This window comes from Gossypium arboreum, chromosome 12 (assembly GCF_025698485.1).
Source record: "Gossypium arboreum isolate Shixiya-1 chromosome 12, ASM2569848v2, whole genome shotgun sequence".
Taxonomy (NCBI): domain Eukaryota; kingdom Viridiplantae; phylum Streptophyta; class Magnoliopsida; order Malvales; family Malvaceae; genus Gossypium; species Gossypium arboreum.
The window spans coordinates 4,646,007-4,658,647 of NC_069081.1; the positions used below are offsets into that span (position 1 = coordinate 4,646,007).

The 12,641-nt window shown below is 35.6% G+C and overlaps 2 protein-coding genes and 1 long non-coding RNA gene across 5 annotated transcripts; all 3 read left to right on the forward strand.

Moving 5' to 3' along the window:
* The first annotated feature begins 1,366 nt into the window (after window positions 1–1,366).
* LOC128285365 (uncharacterized) lies at window positions 1,367–2,694 on the forward strand. 2 transcript variants are annotated; one of them, XR_008275882.1, is made up of 2 exons: window positions 1,367–1,935; window positions 2,043–2,694. It is a non-coding gene; the product is annotated as an uncharacterized LOC128285365 (long non-coding RNA). The 2 variants fall into 2 exon arrangements; XR_008275883.1 differs by having other exon boundaries at window positions 2,062–2,694.
* A 582-nt stretch (window positions 2,695–3,276) lies between these two features.
* On the forward strand, window positions 3,277–6,935 carry LOC108476844 (chaperone protein dnaJ 10). The gene is made up of 10 exons (XM_017779203.2): window positions 3,277–3,549; window positions 3,917–4,029; window positions 4,248–4,307; window positions 4,492–4,574; window positions 4,724–4,895; window positions 4,985–5,114; window positions 5,665–5,823; window positions 5,942–6,114; window positions 6,373–6,453; window positions 6,581–6,935. The coding sequence occupies exons 2-10, from the start codon at window positions 3,943–3,945 to the stop codon at window positions 6,662–6,664; spliced, it is 1,029 nt and encodes a 342-aa protein (XP_017634692.1). The 5' UTR covers window positions 3,277–3,549; window positions 3,917–3,942; the 3' UTR covers window positions 6,665–6,935.
* A 1,314-nt stretch (window positions 6,936–8,249) lies between these two features.
* LOC108477457 (uncharacterized) lies at window positions 8,250–11,479 on the forward strand. Of its 2 annotated transcripts, XM_017780007.2 has the most exons (5): window positions 8,250–8,439; window positions 9,068–9,467; window positions 9,857–9,903; window positions 9,996–10,863; window positions 11,096–11,479. In XM_017780007.2, exons 2-4 carry the CDS (start codon window positions 9,152–9,154, stop codon window positions 10,842–10,844), a joined length of 1,212 nt encoding a protein of 403 aa, XP_017635496.1. In that variant the 5' UTR covers window positions 8,250–8,439; window positions 9,068–9,151; the 3' UTR covers window positions 10,845–10,863; window positions 11,096–11,479. The 2 variants fall into 2 exon arrangements, with proteins under 2 accessions (XP_017635496.1, XP_017635495.1); XM_017780006.2 differs by having other exon boundaries at window positions 9,996–11,479.
* The last annotated feature ends 1,162 nt before the right edge of the window (window positions 11,480–12,641 follow it).

Below are 12,641 nucleotides of genomic sequence, written 5' to 3' on the forward strand. Positions count from 1 at the left end.
TCCATTCTATTCGAAAGTATGTGGCAAGGACAACCGATGAATTATCCCTTGGGTTGTTAGAACAGACGTGAATGCTCGATACTCTCCGCCCCAAAATCACTCTGAAATTGTTTAATAGTTTTTCCAAAATGAGTTTTGACTAATTGCTGAAACTGAACAAAGCACCCCACGACCTAAGACTTTTGTCAAAGAAGATATATCCAAGTATAACGAGTACACATGTCAATAAAGGATACATAATACCAATTATTACCACAGGCAACTGACGCAGGTCCCCATAGATCAGAGACAATCAAGGTGAACGGTTCATAATATTTGGTAGTTGAATTGGAAAAAGGGCAATTTATGGGACTTCCCTTTTTGACATGCAGTACATATAGTATCAAGACAAAATTTATTTAAAGCAATACTATACTTATCTAAAACAGATTTGACAACAGAAGCAGAAGGATGACCAAGGCGTTTGTGCCACAAAAAGAAAATATCACAATCGTCAGACCGATTTTAAAATCCAATGTGAACAGCAGAAGGAGCTACAGCAGACTGAACAGACGCAACTGGTGTAGAAAAATGGTAGAGCCCATCATGAATGTGGCCCTTCAGCAAAGTTGCCTGAGTCATGATGTCCTTAATAACACAATAAGTCGGATGAAATTCAAAAGACACGTTATTATTAGTGGCAAACTGTGACACAGACAAAAAGTTCTTCCGTATATTCGATACGCACAAAACATTAGATAAACGAAGCAATTTAGATTACGTAGGTAAAATTGAATTACCAATAGACGAGATTGTGGTAGGAGTCCCGTCATCCATTAAGAGAGAAAATGTACCTGAGTAAGGTGTAGATTCATGCAATGCCGAGGCATTGCGACAGATATGATGGGTAGCCCCGGAGTCTGGATACCAAGACGCAGTGCCAACGGGCATAGGAATATAGGAGTCAGTGCCATCACCATTTGACCTGAACTGAGTGGTATTTATATGAGACCCAGAAGAATCAGAGAAATCATATGTATGCAAATTGGGTAGACGAGGAAGCCCAATGTATGGATCGGACCCGATGTAGATGAGAGTTCTCGGTTTGGTTTGCCAAGAAAAGGATGGGACAGACGTATTACCACCGCCCGTCGGCCCAATATTCTGTCCAAGACCAAGAGATGAAGCAAGTTGAACACAATTAGAAGAAAGGCCCAGGTGGAATAGATGGAGCATTCAGCCTAAATTCATTAGAAACGCCAAACCTTTGTCTTGGGCCATACGACCTATTGTGCCCATTAAAAGTGCCAAACTCATTTTGCCGTAACCGCCCAGCAGTAGCAGGCTTAGGCGTATGAGACAAATTATTGCCATTTGGCGCATGAGACAAATTATGTCCACTTGCAAACTGAGCATTTGACCCAGCATGGGGCCCAACGTACGGACCGACTTCAAACTTGTGTTGACCGAATGGATTAGAATACCTAATATGTCGATACACTTAAAGCACAATATATGGCCACCAATTTCCACCCGAAAAAACACCTCGTGGCACAGCCGAAAGAGGGCCATTAGGAAGACCAGAGGCCAGCAACGAAAAGGAAAAATCAGGAGCAGGCTGATCTCCTGGATGCGACGCCCGAGCCATCGACTGCGAGCCATCATACTCACTATTATAGAGGTAAAAGTAGCGTTGGGCTAAATGCCCAAACCTTCCGCAGGTCTGACACTGTATGCGGGATCGAAAGCCTCTCCCTCGGCCACCAAACGGAGGACAACCAACACGAAGATATCCTTCCATCGCCTGTGACGAAGCGTTTTCTACAAGGTTGACATGAAGAGCCACATCCTGAACCGTACGCACCTGGCGACTCTCATACTCGAGTAACACGTCGATTAGAGGCAGTGGTTCCGACGAAAACGAGGCTAAGATAATAATGGCGTCGAATTACAGTGGTAACCCTGCAAGCACTATTTTCACTTTCTATGCCTCTGAGATCCGAGATCCGGCGCCTCTATTAAAGCACTTGTATTTTGAATCTTTGCGATATAATCTTTGACAGAGAGATTACCTTTCTTCAGTGAGTGGAGATCGATGCGGAGGCGAGATAGCTTCACACCGGTGGTGGCAACAAAGAGTCGAGTGGCTGTTTTCCACACATCACATGTCGTTCGAGCCTCTGTAAAAGAAGATAAGAGGGAGGGATTAATGGTAGAAAGCAACTAAGAGGCAAGTAACCTGTCCTGTTGAACAAACGCGGAGGCATCCGGATTTGGAACTAAAGTGCCCTCCGGAGACTGCACAAAACGCAACGGAATAGGTAACGTGCCATCCAAAAATCCGGTTAACTCGTATCTTTCGATAATCAACCTAACATGCTGTTGCTATTGAACGAACGTGCCATCATTGAGCTTGACAGTCTCATAACGAGGGAAAGTCTGGACAAGCCGAGCACCAATGAAGGCCGGACAGCCATGCTCAACGGAGGCAGAGTCAGCAGCCGCGTTGGTGGTCATGGAAACAGGTCTCCAGTACATTAGGCGACTGATACCATGTTGAAAGCTACGATGAATTAAGAATTTGTTGTAAATTAAAAGAATAAAACTATACTGAAAACTGAATAGAAAGAAAACTATACTGAATATTGAAAAGAGTATTTCTGTATTTGGACTTCTAATCTACCTTTGTACAATATGACTATAATATTTATAGAACATATGAATAACTGCTTCTTGCTAACAGCTTAACTGCTTGAATAAAAAATTACAACTAATAGGATATCTTAACAGCAGAGTAACTCTTTAACACTAACATAATGATGTCTACCCTTGTTTCCAATTGTAGAACTGCTATAGCCAGGTTGGAGCAAAAGACGATGAAACACATTTTTAGAGAGGACAATAGATGTGAGGATGTTCCCTCATATGGGGAGTAATTTTCAAGCCACCAATTCTCGGATTTTATTTTCGAGCATGATATTTTATGTATTTATGATGCACCTCCTATCGGTCTTTCCCCTCTTTTGATGGTTGATGACTATGGGGAACATTTGTATCGAACTATTACTTAATTTTTATTTATGAAATGTTCCTGCTTTCGAGAAAAAAAACTTAGATGAGAAGTTTTCTAAAGTTCATAGCCAGCTTGTGATGAGTTTCTAACATGGGCACGGCCAAGGTACGCGTGCATGGCTGGTTGAGCTGGCTCTTGGAAGCTTCCTTTCAAGATTCTCTTTCCACCAGAAAAGAAAAGAGAGAAAGTACAACGTTGCTGCCCTGTCCATTTCGATATGGCATTTTCACAAACATTTACTTAGCGCACCAAGCAATGTGGTTCCGTCCGACAAAATGAGACGTTGTTGCTTATATTTTATTGGCCAACGCGTTCATACACGTGTAATAATCAAAGCCTCATTGATGGACCCATCACGTCGCCTAATCTTCTACATATATATCTTAAGTTTGTGTTTAGGTTATTTTCTTTTCTTGGGTCGGTGAGTGACTGATTTCCATTTAGTTTATATCGATCTTTCGTTTCCCTAGCCAGTTCATCTTCACTTTCCTTAACATGTAAGTTGAATCTTCTTCTTTTTGCTTTTGTTTTTTCTTGTTAAATATGAGTTTACAATGCTTATTTTCAGCAGGAATTTGCTTATTCTTCAGTTCCCATCATTTGCTGTTACTTTAATTTAGAGATCTGAATTTATTCTTATGTCATCCATGGTCATAGTTAGAATTCAAAATTTCAAAACAATATTCCCTTTTCTTGGTTTTAGCATTGAAAGATTCCTTTATTTTTCATAATTCGTGGATACCCATTTTGTTTATACAACTATAAACTTTTCTGATTTTGAGAAATTTGTCATTAGCTTTTTCTTGCTTTCTTTTTTGTTCATAATGAAGCTAATTAGTTGTATTCGGCTACCTAATTCTAAAGCTAAAAGCTGTTCCAAGAGAATAACAATGGTAAAAGACACTGCATATTATGACGTACTGGGTGTCAACGTTGATGCATCCGCAGCTGAAATCAAGAAGGCTTATTACCTCAAAGTAAGCTTCTAATTTCATCTTCATCTTGTTTAGACTTTTGGTCTATTTGAAATATGTACAGTTCCAGAAACACATATGAGATGCTGCTGTACTTTTATGGGAATTAGGGTTGGATTTGTACTTTAATGGATGTGTGTTGAAACTATAGCAAGAATAAGAGATTTGGGTGATGAAATATGTTATGTATTATTATATGATTCGTATGCGGTATTTTTCAGGCAAGGCTCGTTCACCCTGATAAAAATCCTGGAGATCCAAAAGCTGCTGAAAATTTTCAGGTAAGCTCCCTGATTTAACATTTTTTGAAAATTTTCCAACTTATTATTATTGTACCTACTTTAAAGCAGTATTTCTATTGAATTTGCCCTTTCATGTTTCTCAAACTGCTCAAATTGAAAGCCATGGTCACGAAAACTTATTTTTCATCTTCATTTCCTATAATGTATTTTGTACTTATCTTAGGCACTTGGTGAGGCTTATCAAGTTCTAAGTGATCCTGAAAAGCGTGAAGCATACGACAAACATGGAAAGGCAGGAGTACAACCGTAAGTTCTCTTTTTTTGAGTATGATTTTTAAACTTTCGTTTTTAGGACAAAAAAATTTACTAGAAAGTGACATTCATCAAGTTTACAAGCAAGTGGTAAGCTTTATTAACTTCTTAATTATTAATTAGTTTACTTTTTCTTGTTAAAGGGACTCCATGTTGGATCCTTCAGCTGTGTTTGGGATGCTTTTTGGGAGTGAATTCTTTGAAGAATACGTTGGCCAACTAGCACTGGCTTCTTTGGCAACCGTTGAAACTGAAATTGATGATGATTCACGTGATAAGGATGCTCGAATGCAGAAACTTCAGGAAAAGATGAAAGTAAAACCTTATTTATAAGTTTTTTTTCTCCTTTAAATGTTTGTCTTTTCAGTTATACTTATTTTCTTTTTCCCTTTTTCACCATGCAGACAGTTCAGAAAGAAAGGGAAGAAAAGCTCATCACATTACTGAAAAATCGCCTCGAGCCATTTGTTGAAGGTCAAACTGATGAATTCATTAATTGGGCAAATTCAGAAGCAAGGCGACTTTCAAAAGCTGGTAAGCTTTTTTATATTCTCCTAATTTAATAATATTGGAAAGGTTATTCTATTCTTTGGAGGTATTTGCTGTGGAATCGGCCAATCCTTGTGAATTTTACATGATGCTGATTCAAATATTTTTAGGTCTGTTAAATCCGATCAATACAATCAATGGTGTATGACCAATGGTAAAAAGAAACTGTTATAAGTTCTCCTGTACTGTTACTTTTTTATAATTTATTTAGCTTACTGCCATACAAGATTACAAGTTCTGGAATTTAGTAGCTTTATAGAACATTTTCAGTTTCTCATTCTTTACCAAAATGCTTCATCCATGGTAGTCACTGACCTATTCCTAAGAACTTGAGAATTATACATTTAGATATATATTACTTGGACCAAAAAAGTAAAGGAAGAACAGATTGCGACATTTATTAGATTTGGTTTAAGTACGTTTAGACCAAAATTTAGTCTCGTATTTGCTTGATAAGCATGCTAAGTAGTATTATCTTTCATTTTGCTTCTCGATATTATTATTGCCATTAATTTATAATTTCCACCACTTTCAGCTTTTGGTGAGGCTATGCTACATACTATTGGATACATTTACACGAGGAAAGCTGCGAAGGAACTTGGAAAAGACAAGCGTTACATGAAGGTTCCATTCTTAGCAGAATGGGTCCGTGATAAAGGGCACCGTATAAAATCACAAGTAATGGCAGCTTCAGGTACAATATTACGCGATTAAAGATCTAGATATTGTTTAATGGCATTCAAAACCTTTCCATTTTATTTTAAGTTTGAAAATTTCAAATGAACCCAGCAAGTACATGCTTCACCTTGTAGGTGCTGTAAGTTTAATTCAAATACAAGAAGATCTGAAGAAAGCGAACCAAGGAGAGAACAGAGAAGAGAATATAATGAAAACCTTTGAAGATAAAAAGGATGCCATGCTTCAATCGCTTTGGCAGATCAATGTGGTTGATATTGAGTCCACTTTATCTCATGTCTGCTTAGCGGTGAGTTCAAAAAGAAAAAAGAAAACAGTATGATTCATACCAAAAAGCAATGCATCTGTGGTGTCTTTTGCATTTGCTTTTACTCCAGTTTTTTCGAAGTACCTGTGTTCTGCTCATATTTGGACATGGTACGGGTGTATGACCCTCCCAATATATAGAAAAGCTTTTAAAAATTGAACCTACTCATGTAAGACACATCCATATGGGTGTTTATGGGTAGTTAAAGACTTAAAAAATTCAAATCTGTTTGTTATCCAGGTACTTAAAGACCCCAGTGTATCCAAGGAAGTTCTTGTTTTACGGGCAAAAGCATTGAAGAAACTTGGAGCAATATTTCAAGTATGGCCTTCCCTTCCAGAATTTAGTGAACAATAAAGTCATTCAGCTGCTTATAGTAAATTTTTTCCATTTATGTTTTGTGGGTTAAACCCTCAGACGAATTCATCTTCCATTTTGAATTTCTCAGGGAGCTAAAGCTGCTTACAGTAGAGAGAACAGCCTGCGCCATGAAAACGACAAAGCGATAAAAGGTGGCTCTTCTTCTTCATAATACTCATCTTTGATACTCCAGCTGTTTGCTTCGTTGTCAATATATGTTGTGTTTGTAGTAGGAATCTGCGTATTCATCACTGCATTATTAATGCAATGTTGCATTTTGCCGATTAGTGATTGTAACCTACAGTTCAGAAGCTTGTCAAAAGCAGCCTCAGGAGGCAAAGTTACTATGACCCTAAACCTATTCTACATAAATTTGTAACTTTTTTTGTTTTCTTTTTTTGCTAAATAATAAACTTGTAACTTACTGTTTTCATGCTATAAAATTGTTCACTCAGATTTTTTAATGTTCGATGATCTTCTAGGATAGTTGAAGAAATAGGCTAGAAAACAACATCGAAGTATTGGACCAGCTTTGAAACCATTAAGAATTGGGAAATTACTCAAAATTGAATTGACAGAAAAATAGGTTATATATTTCCAAATTTTTATTTGTAATCTAATGAGATTTAAACTTTAACCTTTTAATTTTATATTTTACATTTTATATTGTAACTTAGTCTTATGGTATAATAGGGTGAAACTGTAAATAAATTATTCAAGAAAGGTTATTTGTTTTTGAAAAAAATTGATTGATAGTAAGGTAATAAAAAATGTAGAGAAAAACAAATAACTTTTAGGGATTCAAAAATATAATGGTTCACGTACATGCACGATTGCAAGGATAACATCTAACCATCATAAATACATCTCGTCATGATACGTAGAGAAATAACGCCATTAGTAAAAGCAATTTCGAGGATTAGTTTCAGCATTAATGGTAAATATACGTGATATATATCTATACCAAATCAGAGACATGAAAAGTAAAGCAAAAGACTATAACTAACTTATTTAGTTATTGAGATATAATTTTAGAACTATTTATAGTTTTTCTTAACCCTTAAATAGGAAGATAATGTCTTGGTAGCATTTAAACTCAAGAGAATTTAAACATATTAAAAAACATTTTAAGTAACAAATTTTAAAATATTTTCTGTAACATATATTAAAGGATAAATTTTATTATTACTCCTTGTACTTTACAAAAGTTATGGATTTAGTTTCTATACTTTAATTTTATCAATTTAAGTCACTATACTTTTCGAATTGGTCACTTTTAGTTCTTGTATTTTTGAATTTTGAACTTTTAATCCGAACCAAACAGTAGCTATTAAACTATATGTTTAAATTCAATTACTAGTCATGTACTATATGTACAATTGTAATGTTTCATTTAATCATTCTAAGTTGCAAATTTGAAATTTCAGTTTCGATGCAAATGACAATCGTTATTCTATTAACTGAACTTTTAGTGGAGAATATGTGGAAATAACAAGCCAATGTGACATTAAAAATATGATAATATCTTTGGCATATCAGATTTTGAAAATAACAAAACTTAATAAATTTAACAATTATCATTTAGTTAGGAATGGAATTTTAAAATTTAAAAAATACAGGAACTAAAGTAATCAAATTAACGTCCAGGGACTAATAGCAAAATTTAACCAATATTAAACTCTGAAACGCTTGGCGCGAAAGAAATTTGTTTTTGGCGCGATAAAGGAATAACTTTGTTTTAAAAATATCACGACCGTCGGTGTTGAGCGCAAAAGAGAAAATATAACAGCCTTTATATCTTTATTAAAGCCAAAGAGATTGTAAACGACGTTAATAAAGCCGTTCTAAACGACCTCAACTCCTTCCCAAATGTAAAACAACCTCTTTCTCTGAAACCTCTCCACTCTATATGTTCAATGTGCTGCCGTATTTTGAAGCTCAAAACAGGTAAGCTACGCCTTCAATTCTAACCTTCTTAATTATCACAATTTTATATTTCCTTTCTTTGGCTACTCAAATATCCATGCTCTTCATTTTGATTTTTTTAATTAATATTTACGCATTTCTTCGGTTATTTTTGACTGAGAGTTTCTGGTATTTAGGCATTTATTTCGGATCCTTTTTGACCTTTTTTTGGGGGGTTTGATATTATTCTTTTCATTTGGTTCCCCATTTAATTCAGTCCTAGAATCCAGCAAATTGAACGGTGCTTGGTCTTTTTCTCACCTATTATATACATATATTTGTAATTCGCTGTTTGGGTGTGCTTTCGAGTTTTGAGTGAGTCGGTGTGGATGCTTAGTGCGTTCTTCTCAGCCTACAAACTCTCACTTTGTCTATCAACTTAGTTTTTAACTGATTAAAGCTCGTTTTAACCAATTCATGGTAATTTCTTTCTTTCTTCATTTTAATTTTTTTGGTAGGTGTTTCGGTTAATTTGGGTTTCCCTTTTATTTTATTTTATTTTCTATTGCTTACTTGCTTTGGCATCTAATTTAGTAAGTATTAGGTTTAGGTTTTATAATGAAGTGATTCAATTAGCTTATTCATGTTTTGTTTTGATGTCGGCAAGCAGAGAATGGTTGAGTTCGCTTTGCGGATAATGTGACCGATGGTTGTTTGAATTCAGTTGGAGAATTAGTTTGCGGTTTGGTGGATCATGGGGGCTGCTTGTTGCGTTGCTGCTACAGACAAAGCTATAGTAAATGGATCGGGTAGTGAGGTTATACGTAGGAATATAAGGTATTCACCAAGGTGTAGTTCACGTTGGAATAACCAAGGGCATGTAGTAGTTGAAGACACTTCTATAAGTTGGTTTTCCGATACAATTAGTCGGAATGATGGATCAGAGATCAAATCCGAGTCTGCATGCACATTGGAGGATCGAAGTCCATCGGAGAGTTTTCAATCTTGTACATTGCAAAAGTTCCCAACTTCAGAAGGATCTGCTGAGCAACTGAGGACTCCTGCTTCAGGTAAACTCTTCGGGTAGCTGGTTTTAAGGCGCATTGTACTATATTCAGAGACGTTAAAGTTAGTTATGGATGTTAATTTAATTTTCCTGGTATTACTCACCTAAATTTATTAGGTTACATCACTTGGTATCATCCAATAAAATTTGATTTAGTAAAGAAGTTGCATGCATAACAAGATTACTCTATTGGTTGACAATCATAGACCATATAAGGCCGATTCTTTAGGCTTTTCTTTGTTCTCCTTTGAGCAATTTTTTGCTCGTTGGATGTTCCCACTTATCTTGCATGTGAATGGCTTATCCTAATCCATTTTTTCAAAGATCTTTTAATCGAAAGGTGAAAGGTACTTGAGTTGCTTTATTTGATGTTGTTTTACATATATTATGCAGACCAATCCATTTCAAGAAGTCTCTCTATTGATGTGAACTTAGAGCAGGTAATGCTCTTTCCTTTAGGCAGTTAATACCAGGTTCCAACTCTGTGATAACTTCCCCTTTAATAAGGTATCCTTTGAGAATTGTGTTTCAGGCGAATGAGCTGGTAGAATCCCCTGCAGTCTCATACCTGTCTCCCTTTGAGTTATCACTTCCTTTGCCTTCAGCTTCCTTGTCAGTAACATCCCCTTTGTCATCCCGTAGTCATGCGCATCCTACCAGTTCAACTAATAGATGCTCTGTTGGTGGGGAAAGGCTAATGATGCCATCATGGAGCAATGAATCAACTAGGGGATCCTGGGGTGGTTCTTCTAATGGTTTATCTACGCACACCTATTCTGAAGTCATGGCTACATCTCAGAGTGGAAGGTGGTCTTTTGATGATGACAAGTGGGGTTTTCTTCATGAGAATATAAGCAAATCCAGTGGCCGACTTTCAGCATCCTCCTCTATTGATCTGCAAGTATGTGGCGTTTGCTCAAAGTCATTATCAGAAAAATCTTTGTGGAGCAGTCAGAAGATTATTATGAGCAATGAGCTTTCTGTCGTTGCTGTCCTAACTTGTGGGCATGTTTACCATGCTGAATGTTTGGAAAATACAACCCTTGAAATAGACAAATATAACCCTTCTTGCCCGATATGTACATTGGGGGAGAAGAAGCATAAATCATTTAAAGCAGAAACAGATTTTAAGGCTAAAATTAACAAAAGATCAAGGAGCCGGGTTGTTGATAGTGATATGGATAGTGATCCTTTAGTATTTAACCATCTGAAAAGTAGTGGAAATGAAAAGAGGGCCTCCAGTTCAAGCATGAAAAATTCCATCGGCAGACCTTTCCTACGGAAACACTTTTCGTTTGGACCAAAGGGCATTAAGTCCCTTTCAGAGAATCATTCAACCGGGAAAAAGGGAATTTTCCAGGCCAAATCTAGCAAGACGTGAACTCATCTCCTGTTAGAAGGTTGGTGTTCCTTTGACGCACTACTTTCTTCAGTACAGGCCTCAAAAGCCTTCAGTTTTGGTTTCGTCGGGTTTACAAAATGAAACTGCCTTTGTTATCTTAATGTCACGTTTTCTCTTTGCAAGTAAATCGATTTTGATACCTGAGAAATACCCAAAACTATGCATCAAAATTTTGTGATTTTTGATGTCTTGGAAGTCGGAGAGTAATTTGTTATGTTTGTGCTATACAGATTCTGGTTTTGTTCTCCTCTACAGTCCTGTCGGATAGGGATTGCTCATAGTCTGCTGTGTAGTTGTTGAAGAGTTCTTGATGTCATTTTTCAAGTATCGACACGATTGTTTTGTAAGACTCCCACTATAAAGAACACAAAATTTATAGGTGAAAGAATAGCTTAACATGAAGTCAAAAGAATCTCTACATATAGCACAACCCAAGTGAATGGTGTTGATATTCTGATTTGTACAGACAGATTGATCAGTGTCTTGCTTGGATTCTAACATGAATTGGTTCCTATCTCTGTGTTGAGGCCTTAGGGCTATTCCTACTAGTTTGCTTTTTCAGTCTGTATTGGTATATTTCAATTTGAATTTATTTAATTTGTCCCATTTTCGAATTCATTTGCTTAAAACCGAATGGTGACTTAACGAGGCCAAGACTAGGCATTCTTTAAGCAATCCATGATGCAAATTTTTGTTATAAAATTGGGAGTGGTGATTCATTAGTTGTTTTTTTTTTTTCAAAGTAAATGTTTAAGTAATTAAATCAGTACAAAAGTGAAAAATTGAAAAGATATGGGATGAAAATTGAGAAGAATCAAGTAAAAATTATTTATGACATATTGTATATATATTATAAATATGAATGACAGGATTCAAACTTAAAATACTCAAGCAAGTTTGTTTTAATCAACAATGTCAATACTTAGTCAATTTTACTTTCTTTTACTAAGTTTTTTTCCTTTTACTTTTTCTCGTTTTTGCCTTTTAAATTCCAACTTTTATATTTTAGACTGGATTTTGAGATTTTGTATAATTTAGTATTTGAGCTCAGATAAAAAAAAAATTAAAAATGAAAAGAAAGTAAAGACGAGGAAGACATAGTGATGAATTAATGGTGGGAGAAATGAAATTGTTGTATGGAATTGAATAAAGGCTAAATCAAATGATTCTAATCTAGAATAAATTAAGAATATTTAAATAATTAAAAAACAGAAATATAAAGGAAAGAATTTCTTACGACTTGCTTCCAAGAATATTAATGAGCAAGTGGAGTTTCTCTTATTAAACCTAATTGTAATTTCACGTTATATTTATTCCTTTCAAATAGGAACATGATAAATTAAATTTTTTGATTTTCCAACTTTAAAGATAACAAACTCAAAAAAAATAAGAGTCGAATTATTCAAACCTTTAAAATACTTTTTAATTCTCATAAATTCAAAAACATAAGTTTACCGGGAAGAATATATTTTTATTCAATGAATAAATTAAAAATCACTCCAACCAATGAGGGTAGTGAACTACATTATGAGAGAAATTGAATAAATCAGAATAATCTTAGCTGCTTATGAAACATTGATTTCAATAAACAGGCTTCTTAAACTTTTCACTTTCTTCATGGTTAAGTAACCATACCTTCATTGGTCCTTGGGAACAAAATTTTTAAAAAATTTGGGCTTCCAATGTTCCACATTTGCTCGCAGGTTTGGTCATCCTACTACGTCTCACTCGGCTTCCAAGAATTCAAACAAAATATGTCCATTAAGTTTAGGATTA

Excerpts from the sequence above, each read along its gene's own strand:
- LOC108476844 (XM_017779203.2), top strand. The coding sequence starts at position 3,943 with ATGGTAAAAGACACTGCATATTATGACGTACTGGGTGTCAACGTTGAT. Across the intron at positions 5,824-5,941 it reads ACAAGTAATGGCAGCTTCAG|GTGCTGTAAGTTTAATTCAA; the intron begins GTACAATATTAC and ends TTCACCTTGTAG. Across the intron at positions 6,115-6,372 it reads TATCTCATGTCTGCTTAGCG|GTACTTAAAGACCCCAGTGT; the intron begins GTGAGTTCAAAA and ends TTTGTTATCCAG.
- LOC108477457 (XM_017780006.2), top strand. The coding sequence starts at position 9,152 with ATGGGGGCTGCTTGTTGCGTTGCTGCTACAGACAAAGCTATAGTAAAT. Across the intron at positions 9,468-9,856 it reads ACTGAGGACTCCTGCTTCAG|ACCAATCCATTTCAAGAAGT; the intron begins GTAAACTCTTCG and ends TATATTATGCAG. Across the intron at positions 9,904-9,995 it reads TTGATGTGAACTTAGAGCAG|GCGAATGAGCTGGTAGAATC; the intron begins GTAATGCTCTTT and ends ATTGTGTTTCAG.